The sequence below is a fragment of the Myotis myotis genome, unplaced genomic scaffold, assembly GCF_014108235.1.
Source record: "Myotis myotis isolate mMyoMyo1 unplaced genomic scaffold, mMyoMyo1.p scaffold_m19_p_2, whole genome shotgun sequence".
In the NCBI taxonomy this organism is placed as follows: Eukaryota; Metazoa; Chordata; class Mammalia; order Chiroptera; family Vespertilionidae; genus Myotis; species Myotis myotis.
The window spans coordinates 35,825,457-35,847,185 of NW_023416324.1; the positions used below are offsets into that span (position 1 = coordinate 35,825,457).

The 21,729-nt window shown below is 58.7% G+C and overlaps 1 protein-coding gene and 1 long non-coding RNA gene across 9 annotated transcripts in view; one reads left to right on the forward strand and one right to left on the reverse strand.

Annotated features, from left to right (window-relative positions):
- Nucleotides 1–21,729, reverse strand: part of LRP8 (LDL receptor related protein 8) — a 75,406-nt gene that overhangs the window by 26,338 nt on the left and 27,339 nt on the right. For 3 of the 8 annotated variants that reach the window (XM_036348701.1, XM_036348700.1, XM_036348703.1), the window contains exons 3-6: nucleotides 12,939–13,061; nucleotides 5,748–5,876; nucleotides 2,345–2,722; nucleotides 1,415–1,537 (exon numbers count right to left, since the gene is read on the reverse strand). In XM_036348701.1, the coding sequence (XP_036204594.1) occupies nucleotides 1,415–1,537; nucleotides 2,345–2,722; nucleotides 5,748–5,876; nucleotides 12,939–13,061 (753 nt within the window). Of the gene's footprint in view, nucleotides 1–33; nucleotides 157–1,414; nucleotides 1,538–2,344; nucleotides 2,723–5,747; nucleotides 5,877–12,938; nucleotides 13,062–21,729 lie in introns of all 8 variants that reach the window. The other 5 variants (XM_036348699.1, XM_036348702.1, XM_036348706.1 and 2 more) reach the window with 3 other exon arrangements.
- Nucleotides 7,665–13,529, forward strand: LOC118675870. Its single transcript, XR_004973955.1, has 2 exons — nucleotides 7,665–8,820; nucleotides 12,841–13,529. It is a non-coding gene; the product is annotated as an uncharacterized LOC118675870 (long non-coding RNA).

The following is a 21,729-nucleotide window of genomic DNA, read 5'->3' on the forward strand; positions in this document are numbered from 1 at the left end:
AGTCCGGCAGTTGGGTGCAGACAGGTACTGTACCACACTCTTTCAGAGGCTCATCCGACCAGTCCCGGCAGTCCCTCTGCGAATCACACACTTTCCCGCCGTCCACGCACTCGCCACTCTTACACTGAAATCTGCGGGGACCCTCACATGTGGACTCTGTTGGGCCAGACAAGAGAGTGGACAGCTCCTGTGAGGCCTTCAGCAGGGAGGGCTAGGCTGGGCTCAGGGGGGTGAGCAGAGCTCCAGCCCCAGCGTCTCCAGAGGGTGGCCCAGGACAGACAGCTGAGTGAAGGGCTGGTGGGAGCTCTGCTCACGGGGCGGGACCCCAGGCTGATCAGGCCCAGGCGTCATGCGGCTGCACAGGGCTGGGTCTGTACCTGATATGCAGTACCAGGGCCCAGGGAGGGAAAAGCATCAGCTCAACACACCCCGGGGGCTGGACTGAGCATCTCCTGGGTGGACCTATGTCCAGGGGCCTGGGGAGGGGAGGCTGCCTCACTGCCCACTTCCCCAGATGACCAGCAGGTTAGGGCCTCTCCTCCTGCAGGGGTGAGTGATGACCAGCAGGTTAGGGCCTCTAGTCCTGCAGGGGTGAGGGATGACCAACAGGTTAGGGCCTCTCCTCCTTCAGGGGTGAGTGATGACCAGCAGATTAGGGCCTCTAGTCCTCCAGGGGTGAGGGATTGCCCACAGGTTAGGGCCTCTCCTCCTGCAGGGGTGAGGGATGGCCAACAGGTTAGGGCCTCTCCTCCTTCAGGGGTGAGTGATGACCAGCAGATTAGGGCCTCTAGTCCTCCAGGGGTGAGTGATGACCAGCAGATTAGGGCCTCTAGTCCTCCAGGGGTGAGGGATGGCCCACAGGTTAGGGCCTCTCCTCCTGCAGGGGTGAGGGATGACCAGCAGATTAGGGCCTCTAGTCCTCCTGCAGGGGTGAGGGATGGCCAACAGGTTAGGGCCTCTCCTCCTGCAGGGGTGAGGGATGACCAGCAGATTAGGGCCTCTAGTCCTCCTGCAGGGGTGAGGGATGGCCAACAGGTTAGGGCCTCTCCTCCTGCAGGGGTGAGGGATGACCAGCAGATTAGGGCCTCTCCTCCTGCAGGGGTGAGTGATGACCAGAAGAGCCATCTGAGGAGTAGGGGGCTCCCTGGGGAGGACAGCCTCTGCTCAGTCTGGGAACAAGTGAGAAAAGCCACTTGCAGACTTGGACCTGGACAAATGGTGGGGCTGGACTTCCGGCTGTGCCCTTTCATGCAGTCCTTAAACATCTAGTCCTGGCGCCACTAGGACCCCAGGGAGGGGGTCAGGGTGGTGTGGGGGCAGACAATGCTCGGGGGAAGATGCATCTCGGGGACCAAGGGGAGGCAGCTGCCAGCTCTGCTCTCCCCGATGGGGTTGGGGCTCCGACCGCACGCACCCGTTAGGCAGCCAGCTTCGTCACTCCCGTCCGGGCAGTCCTGCTCCTGGTCGCAGCGCTTGACTGCAGGGACACAGGCTCCGTCCCCACACTGGAACTCGTCTCCGCGGCAGGTCCCCAGTGCTGCCAGGACAGGCCAAGGCAAAGGGTCAGAGCCAGCGCGGTGCTGGGATGGCTCCCCTGCCCCCTCCCCGTCCACCCCTGGCAAGCACAGAACCAGTGGCTGAGCTCGGGCGACCTCGAAGGACACCTGACCAAGGCACTTCCAGTGTACAGACGGGAGACTGAAGCTCAGAGAGGGGAAGGCCGCACCAGGGTCCCAGGGCACTCTGGCCGGCACAGCCAGGACTGAAACTCAGGTCTCCTGTTTCTCCCTCCACTGCCTCTCCCGGGGGCTGCCTCCCAGCGGACACAGGGCCTTTTCAGTGTTGGTGCTCATCTCGTAATGACTTCATCCCTTCAGCAAACCCTTCTGAGCACCACTGTGTGCCCTCCCGTACCTGGCATGAGAACCCAGAGACTACTAAGCGCTTCCCTGCCCTCTAGGCCTAGGAGGTCGGGGTGCGGAGGCAGGTGGTGGAGCACAGCGTGGGATGCCTTATAAGAGAAGGCAGCTGGGGGACCTGTGGGAGGCCTCCGGGGAGCAGGCCCAGCAGGTAGGAGCGCGGCGGAGTTCCTGGGCGCACCCACTGCCTGGGGCTGAAAGGGGCACGGGTGGGAGGTGCGACAGGGAGGGCATCACCCCAGGACACAGGTACCCCGCAGACCCTTGACCTCAGGAGTCAGACCTGAGCTCCGCAGCTTAGGAGCCACGTGAACTCAGGTCGCTCTGCTTCCCCAGCTCGGGGTCCGCCGCCGTCAAGCGGGGCGACCCGGGCGGGCAGGGAGCGGCCGCGCACCCCGGGGGGCCGCGCGGAGGAGGGCGCTTACGGCAGTCGGCCTCGTCGGACTGGTCCTTGCAGTCGCGGTCGCCGTCGCAGCGCCAGCCCAGGTGCACGCACTCGCCGCTGCGGCAGGCGAAGTGGGCGGCGGCGCAGGCGGCGGGCGCGGTCGCGTTCCCCGGGCGCGCGCGGCCGCAGAGCTCGGCCGCCTCGTCCGAGAGGTCCCGGCAGTCGAACTGGCGGTCGCAGACCCAGCGCTCGGGGACGCAGGCGCTGCCGTCGCCGCAGCGGAACTCGCGGGGCCCGCAGGCCGGGTCGGCGCAGCCGCGCTCGTCGCTGCCGTCGCCGCAGTCGTCGTCGCCGTCGCACACGAACACGGCGGCCAGGCACGAGCGGTTGCCGCACTGGAACTCGTGCGGGGCGCACACTGCGCGGGACAGACAGCCGGTCGGCCCGCCGAACCCCGTCCCCGGACACCCGGCCGCTGGTCCTGCTGCAGGGGCCGGACCCACACCCCTGGGCCAGAAGGAGCCCTGCTGGGGGCTGAATGGTGGACGTGCCGCCAGGGACAGCAAAGGGGGCTTCCAATCCAGGTACTGCGGGTGCGTGCGTGTGCGTGCGTGTGTGTGCGTGTGTGTGTGTTACACACTCTCCCTCCCGGAGCCTCCCAGCCTCCCTGCCCGCTGGACCGCGGCGCTAGGAGGGTCTCTAAAGCTGCAGAGCGCCACCTGCAGGCCTTTGTGATGTTCCCAGGAAATGCTATGTAGCATGGCACTGACCCTTCCAGGGAACAGGGTCTGGGCTGTTTCCTTACAGCACAGCTCAGCAGCTCGGGTTCCCCGCCACCCGCCCATGGCCGGTACTGCACCATCTGCGTCTCCGGGCCTGGCACCCAAGGCCACGAGCACGGAGCCCCTGCTCTGGGCCATGGCCTCCTTCACTCCAGCACACACCCTGCTCTGATCAGACCTTTTGCGCACGTTCCACCTCTGGGCTTTGGCTCCAGCTGTTGCATCGGCTGGTATATACGTTGCCCACCACTGTCTCTACACTTTACAGAGATGGGTTCTCGTCTGACGAGGGCCCAAATGCCACCTCTTTCCTAACACACTCCCTGCTCCCTGCTCGGGAAGCCCCCCTCCCGCTCTGCTGCCGGTGCCTTTCACATCATGCTCGGTGTCTGGGTCTCACATCTTCTCCACGGCCCCAGGACCACACACCGCATGGCACTGGCTCTGAGACCAACCCAGCGTGGTGCTGAGGGCCCGGCCCAGGGCTCCCCGCAGTGGGCGGGTGTGTTGTGGATGGGTGGGAGGGCTCACTGAGGGGTGTGCAGTAGTGAAGGGCAAAGGTCACTGGCCCTGCCTGGGGTCCTGGGCTTTCCCTCTCTAGTGGGCTGCTCTGAGCTGAGAGGCTGGGAGGGCCTTAGAGATCACCAGCCCAGCTTCCAGTTTACAGACGGGGAAACCAAGCCCAGAGAGGGGAGCAATTTCCTCAGGGTCACACGGTCCAGGGTGACGGGGGAAACAGGACTCGGGTTGCGGGCTCTTCCTTCCTACTCTGGTTTTCTCCTGGAGTGTAAGCTGGTGTCGGAGCAGCGACCTCCTTGCCTCCTTCATTCCTTACACAGAGGCCAAGAACAAGCCGGGGGGCTGAGGTGGGGCTTGGCTGTGGCCGCAGGTAATGAGGTGGTAGCACCAGATCACTCCACATGGGGGCGCCAAGAGTCTGTTTTTCTGATGGAATTTTTTCCCCCATTGTTACTGAATATAAAATAGAACAATGCCTTCAGTTTCACAATGTAGGCAGCTCAAGTCACATGTTGCTGACAGTTCTGTCAGGTTTCTGACAGGAGCATTTTTCCCCCTTCTAGGCTTTTGGGATGTTGGGGCTGTGGTGGGAAAAGCACATGTCACCCTGTGATGTCCGCCCCTCACGATTATGCTGATGCCTAGATTAGCTGCACTCCTTCCCGCCCAGACTCGGCGTGTGCATGTCCAGGGAGCGAGGACTCACGTTGTTCAGAGTTCTGGAAGGAAGTACTTCTCTATACTGAATTCTCTCCAACGTTTTGAAGCGGACGGCCACTTTAAGATCTGTATTCTCAGGCCTGTGCCCAGAGACCCACTCACAGCATTCACAAATGGAAGAAACTCTGGGGGACAGGACGGTGGGGGAAGCATTCTTGTTCCTTTCCCCAGGTTGGGAGCTGTAGCAGAGAAGCCCACTAAAACCATCTAACACCCTGTCTGTTATGATTGACAGGGAACTTTCCTGCTACCGCATGCCAGGCTCTGGTTAGAGCTGTTCCCACCCCTGCGGTAGCGGCTGATGGTCTTTATGACCAAGGAAGCACCTGACTGTGGGGGTGCGAAGGGGAGAGGATTCTCATGGGCGGCGAGGTCCCACAAAGAAGAAAAGAGCCAATGCCATCATTGGGGCTTTGACACTGCTGGTCCCCGTCAGGATCTCGCCCATACCCAGATGCTTCCTGCTTCAGGCACATACCCCAGACATAGAATCTCAGAGCTGCAACTCAGAAGCCCCCAGAGGACAGGGCATTTCCCCTGCGCCAGGAAGGGTGGGTAAGATGCAGACACAGAGGTTGGCGTAGGGAGTGGGGTGGAAGACAGTGGTGGGCACATGCCTGGCAAAAGCTCCCGAGTGACCGCCCAGCCTCACAGCCTGGTTATCGACAGCCGGTCTGTCCCCCCCGTTAGTCATGAGCCCCAGAGGGAGGACTGTAGGACGCGCCTCTTGTCCCTTCCGGAGCCTGGCTCAGGCCTTGCACACAGTAGGAGCCCATCACATTGAAACCAGCGCGGCCCAGCCACGCTCCCCACTGGCCTAGGCCCTGCTGGCCTGCTCCCTGGGATGGAGATAATCTGTGTTTGAAGCTCAGTGATGTGGAACTGTCCCGGTGACCACTTCTATCTGTCCCTGCCGAGGCCGCTGGGAGTGTCCTCTCTGCCCTGTGACGTTGCGCTTGAATCTGAGATTTCAGCAACAGTCCTTCACACCTCAGGAATCTGTCCCCCTGCCCCGGACACTACCCGTGCCCTGGCCCAGGCCACCACCATTTCTTGCTGCAGTCCCATCTGTTCTCCCTGCCCTTGCTCGGGGACCGGTAGAGACATGGAATGGATGAGCAAATGTCAGGCATGGTAAGAAACACCTCATGGGCTTTGCTGTCCAGACCTGAACTTGAATCTCAGTGCCAGCACTCAGCCTCGAGTACTTTTCCTCACTTGTCTGAGCCTCAGTTTCCTCGCCCATAAAATGGGAATGATAATGACTGCTTGTGAGCTGGTTGTGAGGATGAAAGAAAACAGTGTCTCCAAAGTGCCTGGCCATCACTAGTGTCCTGATCATCACCCTTTCCTTCCACCGATCACGCCCCCGGGGGCTGCCTGGCCGTGCAGCGCAGACCTAGGGATCCCACCCCGACTCACGGGTGGCACAGCCGGCCTCGTCCGCTCCGCTCTCGCAGTCCTTCTCCCCGTCGCAGCGCCACGAGGCGGGCACACACTTGTGGCTGGTGGGTCCACAGCTCAGCTTCTCTGCAGGACACACCTGCTTGGCTGTGGAGACAGACACATGTGCATGGGTTGGCCAAGGAGGACACAGGGCCTGGTGCCAGCCCGTCCTACTGCTTGGCCCCAGCCACCTGGCCTGAGGCCCTGGGAATCCACCAAAGCCTTCCTGTTTCGTGTGTCTGGTGTCTTCATCTGAGAAGCCCCTGTCTGTCCTGAAGACTTTCTGAATCTTGTATCTGACTCCACCACGGCCCCTACCTAACTCTGTCTCATACCCCCCTCGTCCCTGGCGATCAAGCCTCCTTGATCCGGCCAACTCCCGCCTGCTTTGACGGCCCCACCTCCCCTCGGTCCAAACCTCCCCTTTAAGCTCCAGCAACATGGAGCTCCATGCCCTGCAAGTATCTCTGCCATTTCCCAGCTGTGTCCTGGGGCAAGACATGCCCCATTTGGGTCTCAGTGCCTCATTGATCCGAACCTGCAGATCTGAAGAGTTCACCAAGGCCTCAACAGCCCCCCCTCCCGACCCCCCCCCCCGACCCCCCCACCCACCCACCATACAACTCACCCCCTCCAATCCCGGCAATGGTGGGAGCCGCTGCTGAGAGCAGCCGCCTGTGGCAGGGCCCAGCGGGACCACACAGCTATAATTACTGCAGCTGCAATCAGAGGCTGGCTCAGTCAGGGGCCTGAAGCCCCAGGCTTGATTCTCAATTTGGAAGAAAGAATGAGAACCCTGATGGGGGCTGGGGGTGGCCTTCATCCTGAGCATCTCAGGGTGACCCTTGGGGCAGACCCAGCCAAGGCGGGCGCCTCTGAGACCTTGGCGGCAGCTCCTGAACACAGTGGTCTCTAGGACGTGCCAGGCATAGTCTTCCTCTTCACAGGAACTCGGCAGGGGGAGGATTATCTTGTGGCACAGACATCAAGGGCCTGGGCTCTGGAGCCTGGCTTCCTGGGTTCAAATCCTAGCTCGGCCGCTCACTGATGAGCTACCTTAGCCAGTAATCCTCATCTCTGTGCCATTAAAGTGGGGATAATACTATTCCTTACCACATAGGGTTGTTATGAGGACTAAGGTCATGTCTGGGAAGAACTTAGGACTGGCCCGCCCAGCCCTGAGTGCACTGACGATACTAATTCCCGGGTAACACAGGACTGGTTTATTCTCTCAGCGAGTATCTACCGAGCGCTGCTCTGCCCCAGACACGGCGGCGATCACACAGCCGGTTAAGGACGGAGTGAGGACTCAGAGTCAGCTGTGTCTGGTGCCTGCAGCCGGACAGTCCACTGCACTGGGAAGCAGTGGGTGGCTGTTGCCTGACCCTCACTCTTCTCTCTGATCCCAGACCAGTTCGTTCTCTTCTTACTTCCATAGCTGGGCTGAGGCCACAAGGGCTGGACAAAAGGGCACAGACAAGATGGGGTGGGGGCGCAGGAGTCTGCGTCCTGGCCTCCAAACACTACTGTGCCAGGAGAGAGGAGTTCCTTGGCCCCCAGTATGGACCCCAAAGTTATCCCTAGGACGACATTTCATGGACTACAAGGCAACCTGTTGGGAATACAGGATTCATGTTACAGACAGTTCCCCGAACAAGTGACTGTTGTGTCGAGTCTGGGGCGGCCTTGGGGCTGCAGTGCCGGGTGGTGAGGGGCCTGGGAGTTGGGAGGGGGCACCACACACTGTGGGACCTCAGTAAGCACTTCCCCTTCGGGGCCCATCAGAACACAGGGGGAGCTGGGGCTGACCGGCATTTCCCAGAGTCCTGACTAAGGGATGAGGGTGTGGTGGCTGTTGGAAATACTCCAGCCCATAGTAGACTGAATCCAGCCTTCGAGGGCAGAGTCAGGGATCTGCATTTTAGCAAACCCCCCACCCAGTGATTCCCATGCACCCCTTGGGAAACCCCCAGGTTATCATTCTGCAAGTTCAAAAGATATAGGATATTTCATCTCTTTTAAATTCACCCCCAGAAAAATGATAGCGATGTTCTATATGTTTGCAAGCCCAGAGAGAGCAATGGGGTGGAGGGACAAGGCGACTGTATGTCCCTGAGCCAGGCCTCAGGAAACCACCTCACCGGGGACCTGGAAGGAAGTCATGTGCACTGAGCACCTGCAGTGTGTCGGCCTGCTCCACGCTGCGCATTTGACAATTCCCCATTTCACCCTTACCCTCACCTGCCAGGTAAGCAGGCCCTGCAGGCTGTGAGTGTGAATTCCAGGGGCACCATTCATAGAGATGGTCATGTCAGCATTGAACGGAGGCTCAGAGAGACCAAGTAATGGCCAAAATGCACAGCGGCGAGAAGCAGAGTCCAGGTTACCCTTCCCATCAACCCCCACAGGCTCCTGCGGGTGGGGAAGTGGCTCAGAACAGCTCCAGACTCTGCCCCACATCCCAGGTGCTGGAAGGTCCCTCGACCACCCGCACCCCCTCTGGGGCTTGGTCCTGCAGACCCCGGGGCAGCAGGCAACCGCTTGAACTTTTAATGAATATTTATACAGTTAATTGCATAACCTTTCAGCAAGGACAATGATTAAACAATCCGTCCGCTTCCTTTCTTTATAATTAATAAGACATTTGCGTGTCCCTAAATAGACAGCTCTAATTATAGGCTCTGGAGGACTCGGCAGCGCCTGACAGCAGCCCTCCTGCCCTCAGAGTGCCAAGGCGCCATGCTGGAATGCCAGGCTCCAGGGGTCGTGGCGGTCACATGGAGGAGCAGCTGTTAGAGCGACAGGAGAGAGAGGTCCGAGAGGGGAAGGGACCTGCTGAGGGATGCTGGCTGTTCCAATGGCCTGTCTCTCCCGGAACCTCCCCGTCTTTGCTGTGATGTGGCTCTGCCCCAAAGCCAGGACGCGCACCGTGCTCTCCGGGCTCCTGGGCCAGGCCTCTCACTGCAGGCCCTGGGAAGTGCAGGTCTTCTTATGAGGGGCACTGTCATTACCTTCATCTTATGAACGAGGAGAGCAAAGCCTGGAGAGGGTAAGTCTTGCAGTGAGGGGCAGAGCTGGGCTTCCATTCCAGGACGCACCTCCAAACGCACTGCTTAACTTTTTTGCACTTGATCACAAGAGAAAGCAGGCCCCTTGGGTCCCCACCCTTGTCAGTCTCCCTGGCATCCCTGGGGTGGAGAGGGTGCTGAAGGAAGGAGGCTCAAGGGGCCTCAGCTCAGGCAGAGTCTGCAAGATGGCAGGTGGCCACCCAGCACCCACTTTCAGGAGGACTGAAGCCAAAGGCCTTGGGGAGCATGAGGTGGGCGACAGAGCCTGGGCTTTCGAGTTCCTTCAGCAAATCGCTTAACCTCTCCCCACTCTGGCTCCTCTTATCTGAAAACGGGGTTACACAGTCTTCTAGATTTGGTGGGTGGTTTAAATGGGGAAACATGGAAATGCCTACTCTCAGAACCTGCAAGAAACTCTAAGCTCAAAAAAGAATGGCCCTTGTTTTAGTTCATAAAATGCAAATGCAAAGGGCTGGAAGGGCCCTGGTCTCCCCCCTGGGGATGCACGTTATCATGGCCCACCACGGTCAGCCCCAGCCCAGAACGCAGGTGCCTGTCTCTGTCTGTCTCCCTGAGACGGATGCCTGAGGGAAGCCCTCGGCCTGCTGGTCAAGTATCCCCAGGTTCTGAGAGGCAGGAGCGAGGCACCCGCCGTCTCGGACGTGGGGAATCCTGCACAGCTGGCGAGGGGCCAACTGCACGCTGGAGAGGCTGCAGGCATTTACACATTCCCAGAGAATCTGCCCCAGAAATCCAAACCCGTGGGTACTTTTTCTAATTCATAAGCTCGCAAATTAATAAAAAGGGAAATGTCTGTTGAATAAAAGAATGAAAGTACTTGGCGGCTGCTTATTGAGCCAGCACGTGTGTGTGTCAGGTCACGAGGGGCTCAAGGGCAGCCGACCTCCAAGTGGGGATTGCTGGCTCCAAGGGGACCAGAGCTCGGGCCCTGGGAACATTCAGTGTCCAGCTGCTGCCGGTGCAGAAGGGGTGGTTGCAGCAGCTCTTTCACACGGGGGCAAAGTGCTAATTAGCATATTCAGCTTTTATTAGTATAGATAGGAAGGTACTCTTGGTTAATCAGTGAGGTCTGCTTCCAGGTGGAAAGGTTCTAAGATTCATGCATAAACCCTCATTTTCAATAAGCAGCACCAAGAATTGCAGCTCACTCACCTTGAACCAAACTCCCCACCTCCCGCCCCTCCAGATGCCTGAAGGTGGGTCTGAGCCGTCCCCAATCAATGCGCTATAATTAGAGCTGCGATGCTACTTTCATTAGGCAAATGTCCCAGGCTTTCCTACTGTGACTCCTGGCTGGTTTGACAGACAATCCAGAACCAGAGGAAAGAGAGCTGGGAGAAACCCCAGTCCCCCAGTCGTCGTGGAGGAATGCAGGAATGGGGGCTGCTCCCAGATCCCTTACCCTCGCGATGCAACCCCCCTCACTTACACTATTCTAAGATTTTAAACTGGGGTATGTGAAGGAGAGGGCCTGAAGTAAAAATATAGTAATGAAAGTAACACTGCCCGTTCCTGCAGCACTAACACTTTCCGAGCAGTTTTCCATTTGATCCTCACATCCCCTGCAAGGCAGATACCATTACCCCCATTTTAAAGATGAATAAGCTGAGGTCCAGGGAGATTGGGCAATTTGCCTGAGGCCTCACAGGTTAGAGGACCTGAACCCAAATACATCAAACACCGTAGTACTCACCACACTTTACTACTGCCTATGATCCTTCTTTGAGGGTGGGGAGGGGCTCAATCCTGGGAGCTGGCACAATCCCCAGAAACCTGGTAGGCTGTGAAGGTTGCTATGACAACACCAATTCAATGGGCAGCGGGTTGACTGTGGGGTTCTTGTTCAGTCAGGAAGCCTGCTATCAGGCCCTCCAATGCTGCCTGACCCTCGAGGTCCCCCCTGGCTCACCTCCTCCAGGCAGTCCTCCCTGCCCATAGGCCTGTCCACCTCTCACCATGCAACTCTAGACCGGAAGTGGGGTCCTGAGCTCGTGTCCCAGCTGGGCACAGGCAAAGGAGAGAGTATCTCAGAATCCTGAGTCTAGGAATCTTAGGATCACGGTCTTGGGAATTCTGGGATGTGGGAAACCAGGGCCCACAGAGGACCTCACAGTAATCACTGGGAGGACCCAGAGAGCTGGGCCCCTCCCTCCCTGGACGCAGCCTTGGCTACGCTCCCATGGGTGCTCTCTCAAGCCTCAGGGAGCCTGTGGAGCCTGTTGTCACGGAGGCAGACCAGCCACAACAACCTGAGCATCTCGGAAGCAAGGCCCTCCACTGCTCTGGGCCGCCAGTAACTGCCTCAGAGCTGGGTGCCAAGCAGGCCAGGGGTGGGAAGGCAGCAAGTGCTAAGTGGGCAAAAAGGACAAAGACAGGGACACGGGGCAGGGCAGGGTGAGGGAGGGGGAGGCCAGCAGGGTGGGCAGGACCCAGTGGCAGGAGGAAGATGAAAAGGGACACCAACCCAGAGAAGTGGGGAGAGGGGAGCACAGCTTTCAGGCAGCAAGACAGATCCCGGTAATAATGGTGATGCAGCTCCCCACTCCCTTTCTGCCCCAGCATCCAGGGTCGCTGCTGGCGTGAGGGCGGGTGGCCCAGCTGGCTGGCTGCAGTGGTGGAAAAGCCCCCTGTGGCCACAGTCACTCCCCAAACACACGCACCGGGCTGCACGGCCGCTGGGCGGCACTGGCTCTGCCCCTTGTTAGCTGGGTAGCCTTGGGCAAGGGGTGAACCTGTTCCAGCCTGTTTTCTTCTCTCTAAATGGGGGTCCATCCCACCCCCTTGCCAAGGTGGTCCTGAGGATGAGAGTCACAGTGGGTGTGGCTGGGCTTTGTTCCTTTTGAAGCTCAAGACAATGAGCTGGCTGCCCCCTGCCCAGGCACCCCCAGGACAGCGCAGGGGTTGGCACCTGGTGGGTGAGGAAAGGATCAGGCCTGGGGCAATGCAGGGAAGGTGAGGGCAAAAGGGAAGGGAGCTGGGGGGCCCTGTCTTAGGCTGGGTTGCTCTTGCTGTCACTCTCTCTCCCCCTTTCTCTTTCTCTCACTCCGAGACTGGTAGCTCTGTTGCTAGGAGACAAGGAAACCCAGTTATCACTAGCTCAGCCCTCGATGGGACTAGATGGGATGCTGGCCTCCATTGTCCCTGCCTCTGCCTCTGGGACAACTGTACCCCTAACAAGACGTGGGGCTGTGACTGCAGTACCCCCAGCCCCACACCCTCCACATGCTTATCCGCCCCCCCCCCCCCCCCCCCGTCTTTTGTCTCAGGCTCACTCAGATGAAGCTCTGCCTCCAGGACCACTGGGTCCTTCCCCGCCCCCTTCTCAGCTCCCTTTTTAATTTAACAAATGTCACAGAATGACCTGCTGGTGTAAGTTTGCTTTGAGGATTAGAGCCTGGAAAAGAAATCACGGAGAGACAAAGCCCTGAGTGTGGGGCAGGCCTGGGGCTCAGCTCTGCCAACCACTCACCCTGCTGCCTGGGCTGCCGCCAGCCGGCCATGGAGGCCGGGACCCGGGCAGAGCTGCCCAGGGCAGAGGAAAGAACTGAGGCCTCAACGTCCTGGCTGGGTCTGAGCCTCGGTGTCCCCCTTTGTAAAATTCGGAAAGTGGCAGTTCCTGCCTCATGAGGCTGCTGTGGGGATGAGAGGAATTAATGTACACAAAGAGCTCAGTACAGTGCCTGGCACACAATACATGCTTCACGAGCACCAGCCGTTAGTATTATTAGAATTATGATTGGAGTCCTCAAAAAGGTAGTGGGGGTGCGCGGGGCTGGAGGATGTGCTATGGCAACTTCTGGGCAGAAGGCTCAGAGGGCTCTCTTAGAAGCGCCTGGTACTGCAGGAGCAGGGCCCAGTGTGCCAGGGAGCTGTGAAGACAGCCCGGAGCAGGATGCTGGACACCAGCTACTAGATTCACCTGCCCTTTGCCAGGAGCCCCGAGGGCACAGCGCAAAGTGAGTCCAGGCTGTGTTTGACAGATCACCTTCCTTGAGCCTCCCAACCTCCCACCAAGGAAGATCTGATGAGGAAACCGAAGCCCAAGACCCCGGCCCGCAGCCCGAGGGACAGGACTCACGGCAGGTGGCCTGGAACTCATCGGAGCCGTCAGAACACTCCTCTTCGCCGTCACACTTCCACCGCTCGGGGATGCAGTGGCCGTTGTCACAGGTGAAGTCGGTGTCCATACAAGTCTTCTTGGCTGTGGGGCAAGGAGAAGAGCGTGAGGGGCCTGCTGGGCACAGGAGGCTTTTTTTAGGACAGAATGTGCTCGACCACCTGGCCTTCCATGGCCCCTATGTCACAGGGAGTCCCATCGACCGAGGGGAGAGAACAGGAGAGAGAGGCTTTTACCGAGCACCAGAGGGAGACAGGTGACACCTGTCCTGCCCTCCAAATTCAGAGCGAAGTCCAACAAGTGTGACAGGATCCATCCACCAAGGGCATGCCTGTTTCCTATCACACCTCTCTCTTCCCCCAAAGTCTAGTTCCACTGTCACAGCCTCCAGGAAGTCTTCCCTGATCACCTAGGGCAGATGCTTTAGCCCCTTCCGCCAGTTCTCAGTCCCTGTACCTGCTCCCCCAACCTGACCAAAGTTAAGGCCTCGTCTGTAAACACCAGAAAACTGGTGATAATAAATCAAAGGCGAATGATTGTTTTATGACAAGATTAATGAGATATCCTCTGTTCAGAGTGGTGGAAAGAGAATCTACTGGCAAGACACCCAAATCAGTCTCTGTCCCCAGGGTGCTTCCAGTCTGAGGGGTGGGGGAGGCCTCCACACAGGGGGTTTGAATCCCAGCTCTGCCTCTGATCTGTCTAAGCCCCTGTTTTCTTATCTATATAACTAGAGGCCCGGTGCACGAAAATCATGCATGGGGGGGAGGGTCCCTTAGCCCAGCCTGTGCCCTCTTGCAGTCCAGGAGCCCTCGGGGGATGTCCACTGCTGTGCTGGGTGGGGGTGCTGGTGTGGGGAAGCTCCTTTGTTGAGCATCTTCCCCCTGGTGGTTGGTGCGTGTCATAGCGACTGGTGGTTCTGCTGTTCAGTTGATTTGCATATCAGGCTATTATGATCTAGGATGGGAAGAAGGAGCAAAGGGCTCTGAAGAAGGAAGCAAGCTGTAATGTATGAGGAACACGCAGCAGAGATCCTGGCACATAACAGATGCTCGATAAGTAGCAGCTATTGCTGTTTTCATGGTCTGAAGTCTTAATTAGAAGCAAAGGAAATGGGTGTTCCATGGTCTCATGGGGGATGTAGCAGACTGAGCTCTCACAGCTGGGAGCAGAACTGGGACAGGAACACGGGGTCCAGTGGGGTGCTCTTCTCCCTGTCCCTCCATTGGCCTGATGCTCCCCAGCGTAGGTGCTATGTCACATTCAGCACAGGACCTGAAGGGGTAGCTCTAATTGGGGGCTCAAGCCCGATGGAAGCACAGCTGCCCAGCCTCTGCTCGCACATCCTGGGCCAGGGCTCCCCCTCCCCCCAGAAGCTCCCTCCCAGTGGCCAGCTTGGATTATGTCCATCCTCCCACAGGCCCTTGGGCTGCCTCTGGAGCAACATGACTGGGTTTCCTGAATCCATCCAATTTCTGCCTCTCCTTTCTTTTTAAAAAATATATATATTTATTTTAGAGAGGAAGGGAGAGGGAGAGAGAGATAGAAACATCAATGATTAGAGAAAATCATTGATCAGCTGCCTCCTACACACCCCCTACTGGGGATTGAGCCCACAACCTAGGCATGTGCCCTGACCAGGTGATCTCCTGGGTCATAGGTTGACGCTCAACCACTGAGCCACACCGGCTGGGCCTGCCTCTCTTTTCAGTGGAATCCTTGCAGTATATCTGCATGCTAGGATGTTTTCTTCACACTTTCCATAGGAGAACACCTTTGTGCAGGGCTAGAAGAAACCAGAGGAATCAGAGTCCACCTACAGATGGGGCGCCTGAGGCTCAGAGACGGGGTCAGCCCAGGGAAACAGCAAGGCAGGGACCAGAACCAGCCGTCCTGACTCCAGGCCAGGAGCCTGTGCAGCCCTCGAGCCCTGCACCATGGGGTATGGTAGGTCACCGATATCAATACCACCATTAGGTAAATCATGGCCCATAATCACCTGAAATAAGGACAGTGATGACCACAGCACGTGGGCATTCCCAGCGGGGACAGCGGAGTGTTTCTCCACCAGAAGCTCAGCATCCAAAAGAGAAACATTCCTTCCTACATTCCCCGAGTGTGTCCCGTGTGCCAGTCCCCATGCGAGGCACTTTCCCAGGAAACCCCACGACAAGGGGCCCATTTGTCCCGCTCGACGCATGGGGAAAACCAGGGGTGTTAAGTTACATGCCCAAGGTCACATATGGGTGGAAGCAGGGCCACAGTTTGACCTCATAGTCAGATGCCCTGGTAGCTGCTGTTAATCCCATTTTACACAAGAGGAAATTGAGGCTCAAAGAGGTGAGGGTGGTGGTGGCAGAAGTGGGATTTCAATTCCATGTGGCAGCTGCCAAAGCACAGGCTCCCTCCACTAAGGCCCTCAGCCATCTCAGCAATACAGGACTGAGGACTCTGGCAAGTGCAGTGTGAGTGGGTTCCAGGAGCCACCGGTCCAGGCAGATCAACATAGCCCGGAGGTGTCTGCATGAGGTGTTCTCCTGGACTGTGCCCATAAGTGTGAGCAGAATGAACCTGGGCAATGCCAACGGGTGCTCTGCTCGTGGGCTGTCCTGGGGAAACGGAGGCAGGCAGCCTGCCATTTTAGGTCGGGGACCAGACTAAACCACCTTGATGGGCCTGTCTCAAGTGTAACAACGTGGAAGGATTTGGAGTCAGAGCGGAGACTGAATCCTGGCACGGCCACCTCCTCCCCCGGTGACCCTGGGCCAGTTCCTCTGTGCTCTGGGCAAGTGGGGGCGGTGGCTTCCCATGCAGCACGGACACAGAAGAGGCCAAAAGGCTCCCCTGGGGGACCCGAGCAAGCGCCCGGTGCCGGCTGACCAGGGAATTGAGCCGACAGCCCCTCGTCAAGAGGCTGCATCAGCACTGCCAAGCGATGAGGGCTGGGCAGTCTTCCGAGGTGTCGGACAAGCCATGCCAGCCCCCGCTCTCTTGGCCATGGCAGCCTTGGCTCCAGCTCCCGGGGTGATTCCCCAGCTGGGCGGGAGGCCGTGGCTCCCTGTTTCCAGGGATTCATGTCCCTCCATGCCAGTCGCCCCTTGGACAATGCCCACCTCTGTGGGTCCCTGTACTCCACAGCCCAGGAGCAGTATGTAATCATCCAGGGTCTGCGACATCATAATCTGGTGCCATGGCAACAGATGAGCTGCCACAAAGGGCTTGGGATTCCACAGGCCAAGGGGGAGAATGGGAAATCCAGGACAAAGGAAGTGGGAATGGCTGTTTATAACAAGAATGCTGGCCAAGGAAAGTGTCAGACAGCCCATGGTCCAACGAACTCTGCTCTGCCACCTGTGGGCTGTGTGACCTTTGGCAAGTTATATAACTTCTCTGAGCCTTTTCTTCCTTCCTTCCTTCCTTCCTTCCTTCCTTCCTTCCTTCCTTCCTTCCTTCCTCTCTTTCTTTCTTTCTTTCTTTCTTCCTTTCTTAATATATTTTTTATTTCAGAGAGGAAGGGAGAGGGAGAGAGAGAGATAGAAACATCAGTGATGAGAGAGAATCATTGATCGGCTGCCTCCTGCATGCCCCCCACTGGGGATCGAGCCCACAACCCAGGCATGTTCCCTTGACCGGGGTCGAACCCGGGACCCTTTAGTCCACAGGCCGATGCTCTATCCACTGAGCCAAACCGGCTAGGGCTGGGCCTCACTTTCTTCATCTGCATTCGGGGATAATCTCCCTGCTTCACCACACAGGCTTGTTGGTGAGTGGGCTAAGTGCATAAACTGAAAGCATAAAGGTGCACGTTTGCAGGGTGTGGAGCCAGCAGCCCCAGCTGTGGGTGTGACATTGGGCCCATCAGTCACAGATGAGGGCCTGCCTCCTCATATGGAAGTGGAGGTGTGGTGCCGACTGCATCTGAGGCCCCTCTCTGTACCCAGAGTCTATGATCTTGTGAAATTATTATGATCACTCAGCACCTGCCAGCACCCACCCCCAGAGGCATCCTCCCCAAGACAATATGCATCCTTCACAGTTATTCCCTCCCACGCTCATCTCACAGCCCCGTGCATACAGGGGGCTTCAAAACAGAGATCAGCCTGGGCTGCCAGGTGGAACCGCTTGGCGTGGCTTCCTCTTGGCAATCACAGGGCTCTGTCGAGTCAGAGCCTCGAAGGCCTCTATGAGCTCGGCCGTTCTATAAGCCAGAACACCAGGGGCAGAAGGAAGTGGCTGCTCAGAGTCACAGCACTGTCCGTGGGAGGGCTGCACCTGCACCCAGAGATTCTGACTCCCGGTCCCACCACGTCTAGGGGTCAGGAAAGGCTTCCGGGAGGAAGGGACCGTATTCAGGGAAGAGGAGTCGGCCAAGCTGTGGGAGCGAGGAGAGCGACGAAGGGCATTCCAGGGTCACAGGGCCTGGGACATGGACAGAATGGCCAGGCAGGGTTGGGGACCTGGGAGCTCCCTAGGTCAGGGCCAGCTCACCCCACCTCCTCAGAGCCCGGCGCAGGGGCTGGCCTTTCACCCAGAGACACCCAGCCTCGGCTCAGCACAGGGCTGCTTCCTAGCAGCCAACCAAACTTCCGGCTCTCAGCTGCTGGGCCTCCCTAGCAGAGGAGGAGGCCGGCAGAGGGCAGGACATGGAGCAGGTGGCCAACCCCCTGGATGTTTGGGATAAGACACTTATTTTCCCTCTTGGAGATCCACGGTGCCCACTGGCTTACGAAAGCCCCGAGAAAGCCTGCACTAAAGGTATCAAATTGACAGTTCCCTCCAGCATTTCCCAAACTTGTTAGCCAAGCAACTTCTATTTTGGTTGCCATGTATGTCCTTTTCCCTGAAACAAGTGGTCTAATGAACCACACCCCGGGAGACATGGCTGCAGTGCCAGCCCCTCATTCTACAGATGAGGCCCAGAGGGGAGAGACTGGCCTGTGGTCACACAGCAGATGCTCGTATCCAATTTTCTGTTCCTGGGCCGGCTCCACCAAGCAGTGACTAGAGGAGAAGGCGTTCCCAGAGTACCTGGCCCAGAGCGAAGCTGACGAGACACCATCCCAGTCCTCAGAGCAGGGACATGTCCAGAGGAGAGCCCAGCATGGGGGAGGGGGATTGATAGCAGGCCACACAGGACAGGAAGACGAGACGTCAGGGCTGCAGGCTCTGTCTGCCCTCTGGTTTCTACAGACAGACTCTGGGCTCCGGGGAATATTCTGTGAGGACAGAGACCCATAGGCAAGGTGGGTTCCAGCTTAACACTGGGGCATGTCCCCTCCCCTCCCAGGGCAGGCGAGAGTCTGAGAGGGCAAAGATGTAAAGCCCCACGTTGGCGGTCAGTGCACAGAGGGACTCATCTGCTCCCACCTCCTCTCCCGGCCTGGACCAGCGCTGGCAGCCTGGCTCGGGGTGGCCTGGCTCCGGCCCTGCAGCCCAGCCCTAAGACAGCTGGGCCACTTGTACCCGAACCAGGGAGATGAAAGGGCTGCTCCCCCCACGGTTACCCTTCCCAGAGCTCGCCAGACCCTGGCGTTGCCAAGACAACCGCTGCCAGCAGAAGGAAGATCCGGGGTGGGGGCAGGGGGCGTGCCAGCCCGCCTCTGGCCTGCTAACCTGGCAGGCAGATTTAAATGACAGCCCAGGAAGCTACTATTAAACTGTCACCCCAGTCAACGGACGACAGACCCCAAGTGTTCTCTGGCTTCGGCAACAACACAGCAGGAGTGAGAGGGGGAGGAGCCGGTGGCCCAGAGCAACCTGCACCCCCTCGGGGAGCCCCTCCCCTGCGCCCACTCACCCACCGCCAGAGCCAGCGGTCCTCGCAGGCTGCGGCGGGGCCTGGCAGGGAGCTGCGTCCCAGCAGGGCCTGGAGAACTCGCTCTTTATTTTAAGCAGAGGAACCCTTGTTCCCAGTGAAACCCCCACGTGAACGTGAAGCTGCACTCCAGGAAGCAGGAGGGGAAGCTCAGCAGCTGTTTCCCCATTTCCGCCCACGGGCTGGTGGGCCATGAAACCCGGGCTCTCGGCAGCTGTGGGTCACACCTGACCCTGACGCCTCCCCAGGTGTGTGATGCGCTTAAGGTTCTCACCCCCTAGTAACCAAGGTTCTGAGACTGCGCCACGGGTCCGCTCACCCTCCGCCCTGTGACAGGACTCAGGACAGCCACTGCATGAGTCAGACCTGCCAGTGAGCTGTGGATGCCCCCACCTTCCATCCCTACAAGGGACAGTGTCTCAGTCCACACACTGACAGTCAGACTCAAGGCTCTTGGTGGTGCCAGAGAAGCCGACTGTTCCCACAGTGTCCCGACACCCAGAGTGTGGTCGGCGGGGCTCAGCTCCGGGTTTTGTGGGGCCCGGCGGGCTCCGGGGCTCTGGCCACCACCATCCATCAGCAGGTGACATCTGAGTCTGCTTCCTCACCCAGCCTCTCCTCCCACCGAGGGAGAAAGAGGAAATGGACCGGTGGGGTGAGCCTGTGAAGGGTTGGAGAAGATGGAAGAGTAAAGGGGACCACCCTGGGGAGGGCAGCCTTGCTTTTAAGTTGGCAGTGGCCTCAGCCTGGTGTCCCCTGGCCCCTCGGTTATGCTTCCCCAGCATTTCCTTCATCGCAGCGGCCCCCTCACACGGCCACACACGGGGTCTGACACCAAGGTGCTCAGAGAATACTCATGGCCCTGCCCCTTGACAGACCGTGTGACCTCTTCCCACTCTGGCCTCAGTTTCCTCATGGGAACAGATCTTTAAGGACCCCCGACAGCGGACATTCTGGGTCTGTAACTTTAAGACAGAGAAGGTTGTGGTTCATGGTGCTGCCTGAGGCCCCCCCGGAAAGGTCACCTGGGGCTTTCCACGGCCAAGTCCCTCCCCCAGGCCCAGCACAGCCCAGCTGCTCTCGGACACTGCCCGACCCCAGCCCTGTCGCCAAGGGAGGTCCAAGCCCTCGCTGGGGTATGTGGGACTCCCTGTCGCCACGGGGAAGACGAGCGTCTCTGAGGGACCGGCGACAAAGGGGTCTTCCTGTCCCAGTGATTTGTGATGCAGGAGGTACTGGGCCAGTGGCAGCTGGAGGGGTGGGGGAGATGGGAGTGGGAGAGGTGGAGAGAATCAGCATGGGTCCCGGCTGGCGGCTGCACCATGCAGGGTGCTGCTTAGAGGAGCAGGCAGGACATGGAGGGGTACCCATGGCTCTGCCCATCTTTTAGGATAGGCCTGCCCACCCTGGGTTTGGGCCACCACTTGGCATTAGGATTGTAGGTCTCCAGGAATCAGCCAGAGGAAAACACAGGGTACTTTCAGCGTGGAAGCCTCCAGAGGACAGGAGGCTGGAAGGCCCTGCGACCTCCAGCCAGAGCCGGCCTGGCTCCCAGCCACCGGCCCCTCCACTCCGGCCGGAGCACTTGCTGGCCCCAGTGGGGACTCAGCCTCCTCTGACCATGGGACCTTCCTGAACTGGGGGTGGGGGGATTCCATGGCTCCACTTCCCCACTGGCTTCAAGTGGGGAACCCAGGACTCCCTGGACAGAGCCCTGCAGCCAGGAGTGAGGAGGCCAGGCCAGAGGCGCCCGAGAACCCACACAGGGCAGAGCTGCACGAGTCAGAGCTGCCAGTGTGCTGTGGGTGCCCCCTCCCCCTTCCCTCCCTACCAGGGGCTGTGTCTCAGTCAGCAGCTTAGATAGGGTTTGCCTCTGCAGAGGGAGCAGGAGACAGGCCAGTCATTCCTGCCCCACAGCCTGGAGGTGTGAGGGAGTGAATGAGGGAGAGATGATGCCCGCCTGTCTGGGGGAGTCCTTCCTCCCACTCCTCAGGCAGACAGCACCTCTGGCCAGGAGGCAGTGGCTGCCCATGCTGGGAAGCAGCCCTGGCTAAGTGGAAAATGCAAATGATTTCACCAACTAGGCTGGACGGAGGAGCCCCACTGGGCCAGCCTGGTGGTAAAGGACAGCGACACCGACTATTGGGAAATCCATCTCCTGGGACTGGGTGGGTCTCTTGGGGCACGCCCTCTGTGCTGGCCCAGGGCTTCTTGCTCAGGAGGCTGGTATGCGCTTTCCACTACCCCCAGCTCCTCGCTGGCCAGCCAGGGAGCCTCAATGCCCTGCAGGAAGCCTGAGAGCGAGGGCGTCACTCTGTGAAGCTGCGTAAGTCTGTGCCAGAGAGGCTGCTGGCTTTTATTTGAAGGTTAAGATTATTTCATTGCGGCCTGGCCGGTGCAGCTCAATGGTCAAGCATTGACCTATGAACCAGGAGGTCACGGTGTGATTCCAGGTCATGCCCAGGTTGCAGGCTCGATCCCCAGTGGGGAGCGTGCAGGAGGCAGCCAATCAATGACTCTTCCTCATCATTGATGTTTCTCTCTCTCTCTCCCTCTCCCTTCCTCTCTGAAATCAATTTTAAAAAATTTTTAAAAAAAAGATTATTTCACTGTGAATGGGATTAGCATTGGTTTCTCCCACCCCTGGCTGGGGGCCTGGCTCTACCATGTGACCGTGTGTAAGTCCTCCTTCTCTACGCCTTGCTTCCCCACGAAATAACTGGTTGGACAAGATGGTCTCTACGTCCCTTTGCTTTTAAGGTATGGTATTACCCTCCAGGGCTCAGGGTGAGGCTGGCAGAGGGAGGGAACATGCGCGGTCCCGTTCCCTCCTGTGGCTCCAGATCGGGGGCTGTAAATCCAGAGTCAGTAGCCACTGCCCTGCTGGGGCCTCCCCACACTCTGGAAGCCATCCTTCCTTCTCCCACTGGGCCCCCT